We start from the raw sequence: 20,956 nt of genomic DNA on the forward strand, positions 1-20,956 counted from the left end.
GGAGGAGGAGGAGGAGGAGGAGGAGGAGGTGGAGGAGGAGGAAAAGGAGGAGGAGGGAAAAAGGAGGGGGAGGGGGGAGGGAGAGGGAGAGGGAGAAGAAAAAGAGAAGCTTATTGCATTGTCCAAGTCTATGTGAAGTTGATGCTTTTGTGTATCCAGTAAATGAAATCTGTAGCCTGTCACTTATTCTCCTCTGTGTAGAACATCAGATGATCACTTGTTAGTATGAGTATTACATGACATGTCAAAATGAATTGCATAGCATGTGCTGTTCCTATAGTTTAAGATCAGCCAACCCAAGCAAACATCTCTTCTTGTGTACTTGGTCCACCTACTTTTCGGGAGAGATGTGTGACTCTGGGTCATAGCATTTTCTCTCAGATCTCATTCTTCCCTGTGGTATGATTTGGTATGGCTCTCCTTTGTCACCTATGCTCTGTTCTGTGACCTCATTTGCGTCACTATCTCTTCCTCTCCCTGCCCTGTCTTCACATCCTTCCAGTGATCACTCTCTTGCCCCTCCACACATTGCTGCCTAAGCAGACTGCGAAGTTTCTCACAAGGTAACATCATCTACTGAAAAGGGATGGCTTCAGATGCTTAAAACTTCATTCACCCAGAAACTGTAAGGCTTTGATCATAAACCTGAAATCGCATAAGCATATGATGTTGAACTATAATTATGTTCAACCTCTGGAAACAAACATATTTCAAATTACTACACAAGGAAGCAGAGGATGAGAAGATTTGAGAGTCTGGCAGTTTTACAGTTCTCAATGTATTACAAGACCTCCTGGTTGGAACTTTCCCAATTATTGTCTTGAGAAACTGTACCATTTTTGTCCTCATCAACATATGTATCAGCAAGCTCAAAACTCTACCCAGTGTTACGTCAAATAATTTTTAGTGTGCCTTATACTGATTTCAAGGCTGATATGTAAATTGTATATACGTATACATTATGTATATATGCATAAATTATGTATGATGGCCTTGTATCTACACCTGCAGATAATTTCTTATCATACCTCATTGGTAAGAATGATTTTCTAAGGTTACCCCAAATATTTATATAAGTTGTTTAAAATGTGGCATTTGTAAAGCTCAATTAAAAAAACCTGTGGCATCTGAATCTGCGCCCTCCCCTTCCTGCCAGCAGAGCCTCTTCATTCTACTCTCCCTCATTCCCCAGAACCCATTCCACAAGTACCCATCCTGATTGCCTGCAGGCCAAGAAATCCCTTAGCTGTTAATTGAGAATTAAGACATTGCTGATAAAAGGTACAACCACTTGCATTAATATTTGCAGTGCAAAAGGAGTCTTAATGGGAAAATAATTAAGCTTTAAAGATTGATATCTCTGATGAAACTTATCCTACCTGGCAATCTGACAAGTCTCTCCACACAGACAGCTTCTCAGTTGCCTCCTGTAGCCCGGGCTGGCCACAGGTAATTTCTATAACCATATATCTGGAGTACCGGGTGCAGATGGGTCAGCTCTGAATCCTATATAACCTAAAGAAATCTTGAAACTGTTTACAAATCAATTTGCTTTTAGAACATCTTCCTATAGCTGAGAAGGACAACTGCTAGCTATGTTGTTTTCTAAGTTTGCTAACAGCTTCTCTGCCCATTAAAAATAATTCTGGGATAAAAACATGTATAATGGGGCACAAAAAGTAGATGTGTGTTTTCTGGTCCTATTCTGTATATAAATAGTCTGTTCTTTATGATTTCTGTGACCTATGAATCTCCTGGTCATACCAGGCTAGACAAAAAGAAGTGTGGCATTGAGAAAAAAGTAAAGAGCAGCCAACTGTTAGAAGTCGAGACCCAGACATGTTTTGAGTTCCAGGCTGGACAGAGCACAGCACTGGATTTTGTCAAGAGCCTAATATCTAGAACAGGTAAACAAGACAGACATCAATTACAAACCAGAGTCAAGATGATGACAACATTGCGTAGTGGATCAAGACCCCTTTCTATCTGTGAGACATTCCAAAAACTCCTGCTTTCCTGAACTTTACTTTCTTCACGTGTCAAGAAAGAACAAGAATAACAAAATGAACATGTGGCAGCCGTCTGTGAGATACAAAGTTGTGTGCAACAGGTGGAGACAGAATTGTTAGTTCAGGGAAGGGAATTGAAGTTAATAAAAAAGATGAGTTTCCCTCATATTTTTTTTTCTTCCTTCAAATTCCCTGACCCTAAAAAGAAAAAAAAAGACATTGATTCCTAACCCTAGGCAGTCTGACTCTTTGGAGGGAAAAAAAAAATCCCAAAAGTTAATCTAGATGTCAGATAGATAGTAAAATCAAACTCAGAGTACCTGAGCATTACCTAGATGGTTCAAATCGGGAGGATTTTGGAGCCACCCCAGAGCCTCTGAGTACATCTGTGAAAGGCCCAACAGTGTCCATGTAGAAGCAACTATGAGATCCCCATGTAGGTGGCTCATGGACCCCTTTAGAAACACTGGGAAGCACATTGACAGGAACCCGAGATACGCTGACAGTGTGCTTGCAATCTGGGCAATACACTGACATAATTTCTCTAAAGTGAAAGCAAAAGAAAAGTACTTAAGTAGCTATATTTAATTTTAAAAGTTAATTATAGTTTAAAAATATTTGAAGTGATTTTATTTCTTTCTGGAGCCATCTGAATCAGTCTTTTAATACAAGCTACAAAGCAAGGCCCTAGAAAAGATACTGAAGTTTATGAAATTCATAGAAAATGTGTTCAAAGGGGTAATGTTTTTCATCATCTTTATAGAGAAGCTGTGGTCTCACTTCAGTGGCGCCGTTTCTAGGAAGGGCTGAAATAATTACGGTCCAAATGACTTGCATTCTAAATACAGGATCCTTGGATAGAACTCGGCAACTCTTAAATAAATGGAGAGTGGTATCCGAGGAGATAGGCTTTGCAGTTATCAACTGTCTTAAACAGGCATCTGACAGGATCTAGAATGAAACTCATTCTCAGTGAAATGTCTGGGCACTTACTCTGTGTAGCTGCAGCGAGGTCCCCATGATAGAAATGGGATACAAGGTGAAGCTGCAAACTTCCAAGTGAGCTGACTGGTCAGCTACCCAGACTGAGATTAAAATGGTTTTAGCACAGGGCTGAGATATTTTCACACAACAGCATTTTTCTCTGATGCCAATAAATGTTTGAGTGCACGTAAGTGCTCTGTTGCGATGCTATATAGTAAGGAAAACTCATAAGCCCAATATGATCCTATGGTAATTATTTATTAGTTATCACCTGCTCTCTCCATCTATAAAAGTTCTCCAAATAGACTCTATTAATTGTATTTGTATGAGGAGACAATTTTGAGATTCATGAACATCAGCATCACCTCCTGAAGGAGGAGGTGCTAAGCCAATCGGGAAGTTCAGAAGTTCCCAGTGAGTCAGGCAAGACACTGAGTTTTTCTGGGATTAAGAATATATTAAAGAAGAAATGAATTAGGAAGGAGTGAATTTTATCTACATCCACCTCCTACCATTTCCTATAAGACTTGTCATTTGGATCATTAAAGAAACTCAGGTTGGATCTTCCTTCAAATATTCAAGTTGAAAATTTGCAGGCTCAGAGACTTCTGCCTAAAGCTATTCAGCTTCTAAGACTCAAAGAGACAATGATAGTGACCCTGAGAGAAGATGAAGGGTAAGGTTCATATTTTAACCCTGTCTAAAGCTAGAAGAAGTAGGAAGAGGAGGAGGAGAAGAAAGAGGGGGGACCCTAAGTGTAAGGAAGATTTTAGCCACAGGCTTCTGTCACTAACAGTTCTATGGTCCATAAATAAAACTGTTGACAGCACTACTTAATCATCATTATCCTTCACATGTGAGCAAGTGCATCAAAAATTATGTATATGAAGATATTTGTTTCTGCGTGAACATGAATTTGTAAGTCTAAAGAATATATTATAGATAATGTTATACTGTCAGTGTGACTAGGTAGCATAGTATTACATATTACATGAACTAAACTGTACATAAACTAATTGTGCAAACAAGAACACAAAGCACTGAGTAAGCACAAGGCATGATGGTAAAAACTTTGTGATGATCCTTTTCTTAGTTTGCTTTAGGACTTAGCGAGCTACAGGCCTAGGCAAAGAGAGATTAATTTTCCTGTGTATAGTTTCCTTGTAATGTCATCACCTTCAGATTGCATTCTGTTTTATTCCTTCACATGACATGTTTGAGGAATTATTCCTGATGCTTTTGCAAATGTCATTCTTACAATGTGCTATCACATTGCATGGCTGTAAAGCAGGGCATGTCCTCTCCTAAGAATGTAGGTGCGTCTGGTGTTCTGAACATCACTGCATGGGTCTGGACCCACTGGTCCATAAGAAGATGTGTAGCTAGAGGAGATGTGGCCAAACACTTCCCCAAAATGTCAAGACATCCTTCTGGGGTTGAAGATTTAGCTCTATAAGTAATGTGATCCCATTGGGTCATAGATATCACAAATCTGTCCTTCATTCTGTCATTTGTATATTTTTATGAAAGTTTTATACTATGGAAAAAAGTTTATATTCTATGTGATCAAATAATAAATTTCCTTTTGTGGCTTTTTATTTCATACTTTATTTAGATGCTATCTTCTTCAATTTAATCAAGGTATTATTGATTTGACTTTTAATATACTTACAGATTCTTTTTAATTTAGATGGCCTTTGATCCATCTAAATGTGCTTTGGTACATAAAATGGAAATACTGTTGTGGTTATTGTTTCAAATATAATAACCCATTGTTTCAAAAATAATTTCCACAGTGGGACTAGAAGGCAACCCAATATGTGGCTGTTTATAACATCATCTTTGTTACTGTTGCTGCTACAAAAAGATTGAGGAAGCAAAATTTGAAAAGAGCAGATCATTTTGGAACTCAGTTTCAGAAATTTGTTTATGTTTATTTGGCTTCATTGTGTTGTCACTGTGGTGGAAAAGAATGGGGTGTGGTGGGGCAAAGCCCTTTACCTCGCAGGTGCCAAAAGCAAAAATGAGAGGAAGGGGTTGGGTGGCAAGCATCTCTTTCAAGGAAATACCCCTGGGAACCCATCTCCTTCAACCGGTTCCACTTCTAACATTTCCTACCGCAAGGAAAAGCCCCAGAAAGCTCAAATTCCATGGGTTCAAGGACTAATGTAATAATGAAGTCAGAGTCTTCATAATCCAATCCCTTCCCAAAGCCCCATGTCTGAACATTGCGGGGGACAATGGTGTCAACTCAAGAGCTTTTGGGGGCAGCTCAGTTACAAATTATAATTTTACCAATTATAATACACAACCGTGATTTTTGTAAGTAGGACCAGCAGAAAGAGCCACATGGCTTAGAAATAAAAATATCAAAATAAACTTAATGCAAATTTTTGGACTTAGAAACAATAGCTAACTGATAGACAAATAATTGTGGTGTGAATATAATAACTGATTCCTAAATCGAAAGAATCAAGATTGCAAAAAAAATAAAAGAATCTCCTCTACCTTAGTCTACAAAATGACCATAAGCAAATACAAGTTACCAAATATTTACTTTTGAATTATAAAATAATGAACATGTAGAAACGGTAGGGGAAATGCTGAAAAGGGACTGTTTATATCAGCAACTAAAATATATTATAAAGCAAGAAAATTAAAGTGGTCACATATAGACAGAGGGATAAACAAAAGACATAAAAATAATATAGAACAAAAAACAGACAGAATCAGACAAAAGCTTAATTTGTAAATAGAAGCATTTAAGATACAATTCGGTCTTAAAACTATTAAAGTTCGAGTTCTAGTCTCAAAGCCTTGAATGCATTTCCTTTGTTTTCTGCTGCTCTGGTGTTTTGTTTTTGAGACAGGGACTCACTCTTTTGCTCAAACAATCTAGATCAGTGGGTGTAGATGATCTCAAACCTGTGGTGATCCTCCTGCCTCAGTCATCCAGATGTGCTGGGATTGCAGATGTGAGCCATGACAACCATCATTTCCTTTATTTCTATGTGAATTAAATTCAGGACCTTCCTGAGACCCTGAGGAGAATGTAAGTTCCGTGGGAGCAGTAGATGGCGCATTTCTTTGTCTATACTTCCTGGTTTACCAATGGGCAGGAGCACAGCAGTAGACACTGGTTGATGACTGCTAATGCTAAGAAGCTGTGCTCATATCCCATTCACAACTTTCAAACCGGCATCTAACTATTCAGGCCTTTATATTCTAAAGAATCCTACTTTGAATAGTTAATCTTATTTAACATTCCAAGGTAGCCCATCTCTATATCCTTCACTCAATGGATAGTTGATTTCTTCTTTCTGTTTATAGTTATTTTCCCCAGAATTTAAGGCCTCAGAGAAAAGTAGAGTGAAATATCAAGAGAACAGGTATAGTTCTCTCTGGTTCGTAGCCCATTGTTTATAAACGCCTTTAAGTACGATACCCAACAGATTCACATACTATCCCTCTCCCTCACCCAGTCCACAGTGGGTCTGATAGCTTTGGCTCCTTGCTCCCTACACAATTTAATTAGCGAGAAGCCTGTAAGGGTGGCCACTTCCTTCCAGTATCCATGTGTCAGGCTGAGAACATCTTGTGCACTTCTTTCATTTCAGCTACCGAAACTTCCGGTGGCCTTTTTTCTCCCTTTGTTTTTTATTTAAAAAGAAGGAGAAGAAATATCCGCACACTGTGGTTTTTTAAATGAAGTGACTTGTCAAGCTGGAGACTGTAGCGGTAATCTGAAAGGCAGTAAATTCAGCGACCCCACTTGCTCTGACAGCCTGCCCAGCGCTTGAAGCATAAATAGCAGTGGAGACAAATAGCTGCTGTTTTCCTATTAGACTTTGGCCCAATGGCCTCATAGCCTTCCTTCGTGCCTTGGCCCGGTCTGGGCCATCAACTGCTTTAAAGAGCAGGTAGCAGCTCCCCTCTTTGTTCCCACTTGGTTTAGATGTGCACTCATGAGGCTCCTCCCCAACTGTGATCCACCTGCTGCATCGAAAGGTTTAAAAATCCCCAGAAGAAAATGAAAGGTGTAGGCAGGCACAGGCCTGCAACCCCAAATGAATGTCGCTAGCTAAGGCAACCGCCAGCTTATACATGTTGGTATAAAATGAAGACGCTAATTGCCAGAGCCCTCATTATTGTTACAGTGACCCCTGAGCCTTACCAAAGGTCGTCCACTCTATGTTAACTGGAAACCACAAAAACATCTGTTAGTTCATGGATAGATATTTTTCTTTCTGCTCTATACTCCCCACCTTCGCCTCCGCTTTTCATTGCCTGTGTATTGACGTTAAGCAAGAATAGTTCTCTAAATTGGATCGAACACCTCATGCAGCAATGAGTCTGTCCCAGAAAAGGTTCTGGAATTTAGGGGTGAACTCAAATGTGACATGTTAGTATCCAGACCTGTAAAGAAGGAATGTAGAGGTCAGAAAGGGTGGTCATGTTTTGCTTTGCTTTAATTGCATTTCAAAAGCTTCTTCGGCAGCTCCAGGACTCTGCCTAGCTGAGCTTCCACAGTGCAGCTGCCCTGCTGGGTTTAACACACTCACTAACAAAATGCCAATTGATTTATGTGACTCTTGAAAACAGCAACTGCTGCTCTCATCTCTCTTGATATTTAATCCTCAGCCGTGGCAGAATCGCTAATAACAGGTCGAGTATTGCCCCTGCCGTTTTGATGACAATGGTAAAAGATCTTGGTTGTTGCTGCCTCTGTCCAGCAACTTAAATCTTCTCCTCACTCCCCACCCCATTACAATGTAATCTTGCACACAATCACCATCCGCAGGAATTCTCACTTCTATTGTGTTCCCAAAGGACTCTTCTAAGTATTTTTTTTTCCTTTTTTATCCAATTTTAACTGTTTGCTTCTTCTGTACTGCATGCTTAATGATGATGCTGAGGTAGGAGAGCGAAATTGCTTTATGATATAAAGTTTGTATTAGTTCCAGTTTTCGCCGCTTTGGAGAACAAAATCCAAACAACACTTCAATGCCTCTTGCAAAACCTCCCTGATTATATCAGGCCATAGTATATAGCATCATGGGAAAACATGTACAAAAGGGAGCTCATGGGGTAAGAGAGAGGGAGTTAAGCTTGCTTTTCTGTAACAATCTCCTTTAAAAAAAACTAACCAGATTCTGTAAGAAATTCCTTCCATGGACAGTGCTCCAATGACCCAGTTACCTCCTGCTAAACCACATCTTTTACAGTTCCCACCACCTAATGTCCACACATGGGAAACCAAGTTTTCTAAGACACAAATCCTTCCTTGGGGAGCTTACTCAAAGCACACGTAAACCACAGCTATGATCCATCAGACAGGTGCTGTGCATCTTCTTTTCTACTGGTTTCAGCTGCCATTGTTTAGAAACTTAGCATTTAAATCCACTTTTATCCAGAATCTCACAGCAACTTGAGATTTTCAAGCAACTATGGATGATACACCACTCCACAGGATGTCCCGAGAAGACCACAGACCTACCAATACCCACTGTATCGATGAAATAAAACATCCCAATCTACAAAAGCATCCTTGTTTTATTCCCCCAAGTGATGTCAGCTGCATTTGTACCAGGAAGTTATTAGGTTCTGCGATGGTTTGAATGAAAATGGTCCCATAGGTCCATAGGGATTGGCACTGTTAGGAGGTGTGGATTTGTTCAAGGAGGTGTGTCACTATGGAGTAGGCTTCAAAGACTCAGAAACTCGAGTGGTGAGCAGTATGTCATTCACTTCCTCCTGTGTACAGATCCAGATGTAGAACTCTCAGCTCCTTCTCTAGCACCAAGTCTGCCATGCTTCCCACCATGATGATAATGGACTAAAACTCTGAAACTATAAGACAGCTCCAATTAAAGGTTTTCCTTATAGGTGTTGCCATGGTTATTGTGTCTCTTCACACCAAGAGAAACCCTAAGACAGCTTCCAACAAGCACGAAGTGGTTAGAATACATTTCTTCACAGAAAAAGGAGGAGGAGGAGAAGGAGGAGGAGAAAGAAGAAGAAGAAGAAGAAGAAGAAGAAGAAGGAGGAGGAGGAGGAGGAGGAGGAGGAGGAGGAGGAGGAGGAGGAGAAGAAGAAGAAGAAGAAGAAGAAGAAGAAGAAGAAGAAGAAGAAGAAGAAGAAGAAGAAGAAGAAGAAGAAGAAGAAGAAGAAGAAGAAGAAGTCTTGTAAATCTTTGTAAATACTTCAACCAGTTAGGATTGAAGTATGTGACCCAAATTCTTACTTTCTGCCCTCATAGATGGTATTCCCACTTCCTCTCTTTGGACCCAGATTTCACCTTGGCATTGTTCTCACCATGGTAGTGCAAGCAGAAGCCACTCAAAAATAATTATGGGGACTTTTTTGACATCTTTTAAGAAACATCCCTTCACTTTCAAAGCAATCACATAAAGGTTTATCACAGTGCCAAGAAGCAAGTGGCAAAAATAAATGAGGCTACTGTGTTGTGGAGGTGGCCTGCAAGAATGAAGACTGGAGTTTGGATCCCTGCTACCCAATGCCAGTTGTGCCTGGTAGCCAGCCTGTGATTCTAGCTTTCTAAAGGTGGACAGAGAATTCCAAGAGCTGGCTAGACTAGACAAGAAAAAAAGTTCTGGGTTCAAATTAGAGACCTTGTCTCGACATATAAAATGGAGAGTGACTGAAGAAGACACCTGATGTCTTCATCTGGCCTCTGCAAGCACAAATGTGTACAAGTTCGTGCATAGACTCACATCCATGCATGTATAAAACACACTTGCACATACACAAAAAAAAAGAAAAAATGATGTTGTTATGTAAAGGACTTCAGGTAAATGGAGTTTTAATGAGACTTGCGAGATTCTATATTTAAAAAACATGTTTCTCTGGAATGAAATAAAAAAGAAAGGAAAGAGGAAGAGAGGAAAGAAGGGAGGAAGGAAGGGAAGAAGGGAGGAAGGGAAGAAGGGAGGAAAGACTAAGAAATGAATGGGGAGGAGAGAGAAAGGCATGCAAGGGAGAAGAGGTCAGGGAAGAAGGAAGGCACCCTGTGGGAGCAGGATAATCAGGTGAATGCTTGAATGAAGCAAATCAGAACCCATGCAGTCCCTCACATCTGCGAGTGCTGTCACACAGGTCCTCCTTCTCTTAAGCAAGAAGGCCACTTCCTTTGTGGTTGCCCAGTTGACCCTTGTGTTTTTCTCTTGACTTCCAGAAAATTCATTTGCCCTGGAATCTCCTTGCCAATGGTAAATCCTTTGCTCGAGGCTTCTAGGGCTTCTTTGCTTAGTGCTGGCATTTTCATGTGCCAGTGGTTTCTAACACTAATGGGGGAATTTCTAAAAATAGATGAGCAAGGCCAAATTTTCAAATGCCATTTTTCACACTTACTGCTTTGTTTGGTTCTCTCAGCAAAGAGGTTAAGTGAAGTGTACAGATGAGGGCTGTGTGTTTCTCTGTGTGTCTCTAGCAGAATTCCATTCATTGCTTTGATAACCCCCTAATTCGCTGAACTCACCCTCCTATTTTATACACTGGAGGAAGAAATTCACACGATTCTGGAAAACTATGAACTAAGCAAACTATAGCTTCCCTCAACAATGTAAAATGATAAAATATAAATGATAAAAGAATGTTGTACTTAATTCTGATCTTGAACTTCAAAACACCACAGATCTGGTTTAAACATCAGCCCTTTGTTTCATTATAAACTTGGGCAACTTCCTATACCACTCTAAACCTGTGTCCCATATCTGAAAGTGATGTTAGGGATATCATGACTTGATATAAAATATATTGAATATTATTGCTCAATGTATTAGCAGCTTGTTCTGAAGCAAGTACTAAGTAGCATCTCATTTGACACCCATTCTGATATCTGGGCTCAGTGAGCACCTTTAGGGGGAGTTCCAAAATAAAGAACTGGTCAGAAAAAAAATGGATAGTAGCAAATAAAGTGAGAGACTTTATTAGGGAAAAATACACTTCCAAAGAAGGAACCCAACCTGAACAGAAGTAAGGGTTGATGGTTCTACGGTGCCCAATGTAAAAGGATAGAGCTCTGGGTCACATACATGGGGTTTTGGATGCAATTTTCATAGCTCTGTCTTTCTTGCACTTGATGTATGGTATATGCTGCTCTACATACAGTTCCATACATCCTATGTCTCATTAGCATCTTGGATTTAAGATTTATTTTATTTTGAAGTGTGTGTGTGTGTGTGTTCCTGCACATGTGTGTGCATGCTTCTATTCACATATGGATGCAGGTGCCCATGAAGGCCAGTAAAGGGTGTTGGATTACTTGGAGATGGAGTAAAAGGTGGTTGTAACCTGTTCAACATGAATGCTAGTATCTGTACTCAGGTTCTCTGCAAAAGCAACAAGGACCCTTAGGAACTGGCCCATCTCTCCAACACCAAAATAGCAGTATTTCTTTGTTGTTTTGACTGCCATGGCGATTGAATCCAAGGCCGTAAACACATCAGACAAGTGCTCTACTGCTGACCTACATCCTCAGCACTCCTCAGTGTATTAGATCTCCATCGAGGGGTGTGTATTTCAGTGTTATAATGAGTTACAGGGCACCTCAGACGCGCTAGAACAACTCTGTATCTGTGCCAATGACTCCAGCCGGTTTCAGCCTCACCTTTGGGCTTTCTAATTTCCTCTTTGTTAACAGTGTCTTCTCATGTGCTAACTATGTCGGCTTTGTGTAAGGTCTTCTGAAGCTTTCTCACTTAAACCCCTGCCTCAAATTTGAACTATTTCATCAACTGTCAATAGGGTCCAACATTTTATTACATCAGGTAATATCAGCTATTCCTTCTTAATATAATGCACAACATGGGTATAACACACACATATATATATAATATATAATATATGTGTATTATAATATTATTATATTAAAATATATAGCACACATTATATAATATATATTCCATGGAGAGATAAATATAGAAGATCTCGATTTCATTCTAACACCAAGTATCACTGTCAGTATACTAGTGTGCATGCAGCAAAGAATTTCAAGACCCAGAATTGAAAAGGATGTGTAGATGGTGACTTTACCTGGGATGCTGAGCTTAAACAATGTCAGCTAGCTGATATTGTGTGTGTAAGCAAAAATGAAAATAGGAATTAACTTGGTCTGTCTGGATGCAAGAGAATAAAATCTGGGGTGTTCTTATTTAGTCCAAGCTCATTCATGAAGGCAAAGACAATTGTGAGAGTCTCCTGGCTTCATACTTGTCACTGGTTTCTGACTACACTCTTGGGGGATGCAGAAGGGAGGAAGCCAATTTGTATATTCCACTATTGTGTTTTGCTATTCAAATAAGGAACATTGGTTCTATAGGAGTAACCCACCCCTTCTTGTCCACCCAATTAAAACATCTTAATGGTCCAATACCTCTCAAGGGAGCTCATTTTTCTTTCGTCCATTTGTCTAACACATCCTCAGAATATTCTTGAATGGATCTCTTCCACACGATTGCTGGTTTTTCTTCATTTCCTTCAATGCACCACCATGTTCCTTGTCTGCTTTGATTGCTGTTGCCTCCCATCATTCATCATTCCCTGCCAAGTTGAAAAGTGGGGATGAGAAGCGGTTTCCCCTGGAGGATCTCAGCATTGTCAAATACCAAAGGATCTCTCAGATGGAATATGAAGCTGAGAAACAAAAACTTAAAAGGATCCAGAGAGAAACACACTGGAGATATAAGCAAAATCCCCGTGTGGGCATCCTTCGATTTGTTAGTTTTTTTTTCCCTCTTCATTTTCTTAATATTTTTGTGTAGGGTGTGTAGTGTAGAAATATAGAGAAGGAATAAAAACAGGAACACATAGGCATGTCCTCAGGAATATACACATGAAAGCACAAAAGAAACTGTAAGAACAGATACTTGAACAGATGCTTGTTACAGCAGTTGAAGTCCACCCAGGAAGCTTCAAACGGCGTCATTGATTTATGATGCTTTTTCCTTTTGTGTATGTGTGTAGAAGTTGAAAGCTGGCCTCTGCTGCCATTACTCTCATCTCCAAACACAGATGCATAAACACAAATATTCACATACCCCACGAGATAAATTTTAGTACTTTGCATTTCCTTAAACTCTGTGTGTGCTTCTCTTTATAGCTAATGTAATATTTACCACTTATGTGTAAATATTCAAATTTAGGTGAGTAAAGGGAATGCCGTTTCAAACAATTCTCTCCTAATGAAAGATTAATCTGATAAATTGCTTTAAAACTCTTCTTGGAGCACAAAAATAAATGATTTGTCTATTTCGAAACAGACAAGAGTCCTCTGAATTCTGCACTGCAAAACCCATAAAACACATTTATCAAGTTTCATGAATTGCACTTCTCGAATCTCAAATAAAGAAAAAAAAATTATAAATCTCTTAATGAGTAATGAAGTAGAAGGCCTTTAAAATGTGCTGTTTTATGTCTAACAGAAGAAAAGTTGTCATATCCTACGAAAAAATCAAGAAGAGCCTACTGTGTTAATTAGAGGTCCAGTGAATTTTCATATTAGAATTCAATTTAATAATTCTCCCAACCCCCTGTCTCTCTGTCTCTGTGTCTCTCTGTCCCTGTCTGTGTGTGTAAGGGGGTGGGAGAGGAAGGTAAGAAAATAAGGAAGAAAAGAAGAGGGAGAAGAAAGAAAAAGAGCTCCATAGAAGTGGATTTAGTTGCAAATGACTGCGTGCTCACAAGGACTAGTTGACCTTGTAAACTCAATTTCACCAAAGCAGATATTGTCCTCAGCGTAGCACCTGGTACCCTCTGATAGGTGTTATTTCTAGCTGCTTGGCCTCCACACTGGGGAACACCAAAGAGAATGCTTTCCTCTTGCCATTAGCTCTGGCCTCCTCTTTCTGACTCTTGAGGACCTATTAAAGGAACTAATAATGCACACCTTGAATAAACAGAGACGAAAGGGGACCATCTTAATGGGGAGCAAGAGTGTGAAAAGTAGAGACAGTGAAGAAAACAAAGAGTTATTTGGCCTAGAGCAGAATTATTGCCAGAAGTGCAAAATAAAGCAAAGGGTAGTAAACTAAACAGCAGACACCAGAATAACATAACACCCAATAGAGTGAGCAAAGTGGTTGAGATGTTTAAAATTCAAAAATGTTGAGATTGGCATTTTAAGCAAAATTTATTCAGGGCAGACAGTAACAGACTGGGCTAAAGGAAAGATTTAATTAGCAGCTATTGGGCAAGTTCTCCAGAGTTTAAATGACTTCACTTCTGGACCTCAGACATTTGAAATTTTTGAAAGGACAGAAAATGATGAGGGACTCTTTCAGTGGGTAGTAGCTACAGAGTATGACTGATGGAGCCCCTGCCTCCGTGGGAAGACACACAACGAGTCAAAGGAAAAGCACAGGAGACTAAGAATCGCACTTTAGTATCTCCTGGTTCACAATTCATGTGGTTTATTGCATGCTTTAAAACAAGAATTGCAGTTGCTGAGACAAAAGGAGAGGCATCTTGTCAGGCCTGTGTCTGCAGGGGTTCAGCTGGTTACTGAAGCCGTGACTCCACGTAGCATTTACATCCTCAGGACATAACAAGCAATGTCCCTGACTAGCCTTTAACAGCAGCATACTCTGCCCACTCGCAAAGTAGTATTCTTTTAGGATCTTTAAAAAGGAATAGCTTTTATGATGGCCTCCATACTTAGCTCCATCCATTCTCTTGAGCTAAATGAGGTGTTATAACTATCTCCAGTACCAGCTTCTCTTGCTTAATTCTGTTCAGCTGTGACCCAGCCCATCAGGACAGCTATAATGAAAAACTGTAGGTGGCTCACAAACAACACGAGCTTGTTTCTCAAAGTTCTAGAGTTGGGGAATCTAAGATCAGCATGCCCGCATATGCACTGTCTGGTGAGGGCTCATTTACTTGTTCATAGGAAGCCTGTTGTATCCTTATGAAGGGGCCCATTCTCATACTCTTATCATCTCCTCAAGATTGTCCTTCCAAATTGCATCAAATTGTAGATTAAATTTTACCATTCAAATTGTGGAAGAGCCAACTATTAAACCAGTATCAAACTATCTTAGTAAGCATTTACTGATTTCCTAATCTATGGCAAACATCATGCAAGTTCATAGGGAGGGTATGCGTAAGAAAGATCCCAGGAGGCTAACAATTTGGAACTTTGAATTTCTGGCAAGACCTGTGCTTCCTGTCCTATTACTCTGAACTAATGAGAAATTCTTGAGTGAAGTCATAGATATAATGACAGGTAATCCTCTTGTGGGCTTAGGCAGAATATAATAGCAAGAATGCCAGAAATGCCTGACTTTCAACTAGAGGATCCAGGAGAAAGAAAAGGGAAGAAGACAAAGTATATACAGAGGTCTTATCCAATATTGTAAATGGGTATCAGCCTGGTTGAAGGAGGGAAAATCTGGTTGAATGAGGGGAAAATCATGTACTTTTTTCTACCAGAACTTCTCCACTCTAATGAGAATCTAGCCAGGTGTTACACTCTGGAAATAGAGGTAGCATTAGAATGGGGGAGGCTGTCATGGGTGGATAAAGAAAATATACCTCTTTTTGTGTATTATCATGGAAAGAAAACCCCCCTTTCCTTCTCACATCATATTGGGGAAGTTCTTCTACAGGTATGAGACTGAAAGTTTTTCTAGTGGGGATCTGATTTATTGACCACTGATCAGGAAAATAAACTAGATTAACTAACATGTGCATTTGATGTATAAGAATTCTATACCTAAATCCAGTAAATATGGCTTTATTTTCTTTCATTCTTTTAGTATTTACCCTCAGATTTCCCTCTTCTCAAACTAGTCAAGCCTGAGTGAATACTGTCCAAAATATCTCTCTCCCATAACAGGCTTATTTCTTTAAAAAATAAAATGAAAAAGAATGTAAGGAAGGGATCCATGGCTTTTCCTCCTTTTCTTGACATGTTATGAAGATTGAAAAGAACTCAATGTTTCAACCATTCTCAAGCCTATGCCAATTCTCATTCTCTTACTGAAGATTCCAAACTCACTTAAGACTTAGGTTTGTGAGTGTGGAAGAAGGCTAGAGGAGAAATCTGAGAAATTCTATCATCATCTTTAACACTTCTTATAGGTAGTGTTTCTCTGTGTCCTAGCAGCTACTCCCAAATAACCACTCAAAAACTTATTATTAATTATAAATGTTGGCCTATAGCTCAGGCTCATTGCTATCTAACTCTTACATTTTGAATTAACCCATATTTCTTATCTACTCTCTGCCATGTGGCGGTACCTTCTTTCAATATTGTGCGTTCATCTTGCTTCCCTCTGCATCTACTCACAATTCCCAAGACTCAGCCCTTGTTCCTCCCAGCAGTCTCTCTATACTGAAAATCCTGACTAGCTATCGACCAATCAGCTTCGTATTAACAAGGAGAGCAATACATTTTCATCATGTACAGAAGGATTATTCCACAGCTACTTCTTGTTATACTCTATCATAACTCTTAGACTCAATCAAGCGACCTCTCATACAGTCTACATGTTCTACATTCTACATCTGGAATATAGATTCCTGTCTGGATACATGCTTGAAGATGGAGAAGAAGAAACACAGGCAGAAATTATCCATTTGTAAAAAACATCCCAAGATACATCTTAGAGCAACGGTGCAGTACTTTCACCATGAACATGTGCTACCCAAGATACACTAATCCAAACCAAATTATTTTATATTATTACTGTCTATTCCCTGTTTAAGTTACTTTTCTCAAAGGTCGGTGGTTGGAAGGGATTTGAAGCTTCTAGTGTTCCTAACAGTTGTGTTCTGCTGGAAGTCTAGTTAGCAGATTTGAAGCTTGGTTCACATAATGAAACAAAGAGTTCATGTCCACGCTGGATGGATGTTATGTTGATTTGGCCATTAGGGGATTTTTTAGGAAAGGAACAGCTTGTGGCATTTGAGCAGAATCATTAATTGGTACCATTTAGTGTAGCATGACGAGGAGCAAGATTCCACTATGGGGGCAGGACTGTTTTAACACCCTTCCCAGCTGCTCTGTGCTAACCCAGTGTGCAATGGAATTGTGCATTTGGGTGAGTAAGTGATGTAGAATTTAAAGGTCACAAATCTTCTCTCTAAACTAGCTAAGTTCTCTCTGTTGCCCAACCTTATTGTCCACTGTCTTTTTTCCCCTTTAATGCCCCCAACTTTTTTCTTCTTTCAGTCTATTCAAGAAAAAAAAATGTTTATTTTATCAATTAGGTTCCATAAGAGAATTTAAAAGGTTTCCTATATAGTTTTTCTTTATAGAAACAAAAACACCCAATTTTGTAAATTGTCTTCAGTTCCAATAGTTAATTTCATGGGTGTGTGATGTGGGAGTGATTTCTTACTAATAAAGAAACTGCCTAAGCCCCTTGATAGGCCAACCCTTAGGTGGGTGGAGAAAACAGAACAGGATTGTGGGAAAAAGAAGCTGAGTCAAAGAGTCGCCATGATTCTCCCACTCCAGACAGACACAGGTTAAGATCCTCCCTGGAAAGCCAGCTCGTGGGCTACACAGAATATTAGAAATGGGTTAGAACAATATGTAAGAGCTAGCCAATAAGAAACTGGAACTTATGGGCCAGGCAGTGTTTGAAAGAATACAGTTTCCGTGTAATTATTTCTGGGCCATGCAGGCGGCCGGGTGCCGGGGACGCAGCCCTCCCGCTCCTATTTCAACAGGTGTGTAGTTCCCTACACTCGGACTTGGTAGCAGAGTCTATCATCAAACACATCCTCAGCTGCACATTCACAGGCTTGAAAGCCTGGATGGTGATATCAAAAAGACAACATAGCATCAAGACAAAAATTAGCACAAGGTTTAGTTTTAAAGATTTATATTATATCTATTTTTAAGTGTGTGTGTGTGTGATGTGCATGCATGCACACACAACACGTATGTGGGAGTGCCTATAAAAGCCAGAGGAAAGCATTCCTGGAAACTGGAGTCATAGGTGCTGTGAGCTTCATGATGTGCTGATATTTGAACTTGAGGCCTATGAAAGACCAGCAAGCTCTCTTTCATACTGAATCGTCTTTCCAGTCCCGGCACATCAATTTTATGGAAAACAAGATTCATATAATCAGAAGACTGGTGTTTGTCACAAGCAAGTCATTCTCTTTCTAATAGCTACTGTGGTGTAAGAGCAAAACTCATAATGTAAGGATGATAACAGTGTCTCATGAGTAACTCTGGTGATTCATGCTCTCCTGCCCCTACCTGTTGCAAACACTTCATCAATGACCGACAATTATGAATGTGTCAGCACTCAGAACTCCTGTCTTCTTGTTATAAGGACAGTATTGAAAAGGGACGTGTGTGGTCCCCAAAGGCCTCAAAGAACAGAGTCAACATTGCTTCTGGGGATTTAACCCAGCGTCATAACTTTGTATGGCTTCATTCTCTTCCAGCTCCCATTTCCCCATTTTCTACCTGGTTTTCCCCAGAACACTTTGTATTTAATCAAGTTCAGAAGAAACTTTTTCTTGGGGTCTGTGTCTATAGAATTTGACCTCAGACAAAGCATGTTGTCAAATTATTGAAAAACCTTTCTGATTCATTGTTTCTTTTTAAAAAAAAAAAATTGGGGGGGAGAGAAGCAGTCTGCAGCATATTTTAGAGTTAGAAAAAATCATGCAATTGTCTGTTTTTTCAGGAAGAGAATTTGAAGGAGAAGAAGAATATCTGGAGATCCTCGGCATCACTAGGGAGCAGTCAGGCAAATACGAGTGCAAGGCTGCCAATGAGGTCTCCTCTGCGGACGTCAAACAAGTCAAGGTCACTGTGAACTGTAAGTACAACAGCAGCAGGTGTTCCAGGCTCAGGGCGCACCTTCTCTTCGAGAGAACTCTCCAGATTCCGTTATCGAAAGCTCCTAGCATTTCAAGCAGGTCTTCCTCTGGCCAGGGATGCACATTTATACACTGGACACTTCCAAGGGCGAGACTTGGCCTTTGAATTTGATAAATCAACTCTTCTGATTCTAAATATAACCACTGATACATTTCACAAGAGCCATGGTCTTTTATTCAGACTGTGAAATTAAGAAAACATGATCAGACACCACTCAAGTTTCTGGCAGTCACTGCTGTAGAGTCTGTGGATACCAAGGTCAAATTACTTTGGGAAAAGCAGCAATCCCTATCTACTTTAGCTGGAATTTTTATCTTAATGCATTGTTTGTCAGAAGAGAATAGCCCCAAGATTATATTTTATCCTCTGCTATTTAACTAATTGGCACTGGGAACAAATTCAAGCTCATTTGGTCAGATACTGTGTGTCCCTGATGGCTAACGGGGATGCCTGATAAGTTAATTTTGGTTATCTATTTCTCCTAAAGCCTGGGCATTAGAAATGAAGATTTTACTAAGATGCATAGGTAAGTGGGCATACTTTGAACTTGTCAGATGAAAGGTTTCTTAGATGTAGTTCAAAGCAGAAAGAGGGAGTTAAGAGGGGATCTATAAGATGTGTGTCACCCAGCAAAGGAATAGAAAAAATTGTTTATCTGACTCAATTAGCAGTGTCCTTAAAGAGCATTCAAATTCAAGTTCCTATACCACATAATTGGGACTAATGAGAGAACAGAGAGCTATTCTGACGTGTATTCCTATCTATCTATCTATCTATCTATCTATCTATCTATCTATCTATCTATCATCTATCTATTTATCCATCTATCCATCTATCCGTATCTATCACTTCTCTCTGTGTGTACCTGTGTGTCACCACATTCATACCCTTTATACACACCTATCTCCATCTATGCACACAGATCACACTCCCCCCACACACACACACACACAAGCACGCACGCACGCACATACACATGCGCAAATAATTTATACCACTTCTGAAAGAGTATTTTAGGCCACGATGAATTATATTTTTTCATGTTATGACTGTCATGCTGCTGCCTATGTGCCAGCACCGGGATAAATGTTCTCTAGTCTTCTAATACCCCTGAAAGAGTAAATCTAATCAACTTCAATTTAAAACTTAAGAAACAAGCCTGAGGCCAGACTGTGGCCACATCCTGTCATTCAGGAGGCAGAGGCAGGTGGATCTCTGTGAGTCTGATGCCAGTCTGGTCCACAGAGCTAGTTCCAGGAAAACCAAGGATACAGAGAAACCCTGTTTTGCACCACAAAGAAAAAAAGGAAAAAAGACGCCAAAGCCTGAGTCCAGGAAATCACCTACCCAAAGCAACACAAAAACCAATGGAAGAAAAGTGGTTCAGCCTCAGGTCTGTTTGATTTTACGGCCCAAACCTGCCAAGGAAGAAGAGGAGAGGGAGGCATTTCAATTACCTGGAATGCTCCACGCTGCTTCCTATTAGGAATTTAAGCAAGTTATTTTATCTCAAGGTAATCCAATGAGATAAGCATCTATAGTCTTGCTGTAGACATTTGGAACTGGGCTTTAGAGAGTTCAGATATCTTGCTTAAGGTAGCTCAGCCTATGCTGGAATGCCCTGGTCCCCTGTGCCCCTTCCAGCCAGCCTTTCAGCTTTCCGAAATGGGCAGTGAAGACTTGGAAGTATACCTAAGGGAAAGCAATAGACACAGCACTGAACTACACGTTTATGGTCTCATTTTGAAGAGCAAGGGGCTACATTTGATGAGCTGTGAAGTGCTTTTATCCCTGGCTGTCTCCAATTTTTTTAGTAATAGAGTTTTGAAATGCCAGTGTTACTATTCTTTTGCAGTACTGGGTGTGTTTCAAAGACGCATTAATGATCTCAATGTTATAAAATGCTTTAGGTCCTTTTTTCACATGAAAGGCAATTTCTCTGGCTGTTTATGTAAGTTTATAATGAGGTTAGTTAACTTCTTTTGTGCACACATAGCCGTGCTATCATCTGCCACCTCTGCTCTGACTTTTGGAGTCAAGATTTCATTTTCTCTTAATTGACCTTCAACTTAATTAGGTTTCTGAAAGTCCAATC

The 20,956-nt window shown here is 39.8% G+C and overlaps 1 protein-coding gene across 1 annotated transcript in view; it reads left to right on the top strand.

Annotated features, from left to right (window-relative positions):
• Positions 1–20,956, top strand: part of Lsamp (limbic system associated membrane protein) — a 622,510-nt gene that overhangs the window by 554,949 nt on the left and 46,605 nt on the right. Inside the window, exon 4 of the mRNA XM_050149096.1 lies at positions 18,665–18,799. Coding sequence (XP_050005053.1) covers positions 18,665–18,799 — 135 coding nt within the window. The remainder of the gene's footprint in view (positions 1–18,664; positions 18,800–20,956) is intronic.

Source organism: Alexandromys fortis, unplaced genomic scaffold (assembly GCF_014885135.2).
Source record: "Alexandromys fortis isolate MF-2015 unplaced genomic scaffold, M_Fortis_MF-2015_v1.1 scaffold_4, whole genome shotgun sequence".
Classification (NCBI taxonomy): domain Eukaryota; kingdom Metazoa; phylum Chordata; class Mammalia; order Rodentia; family Cricetidae; genus Alexandromys; species Alexandromys fortis.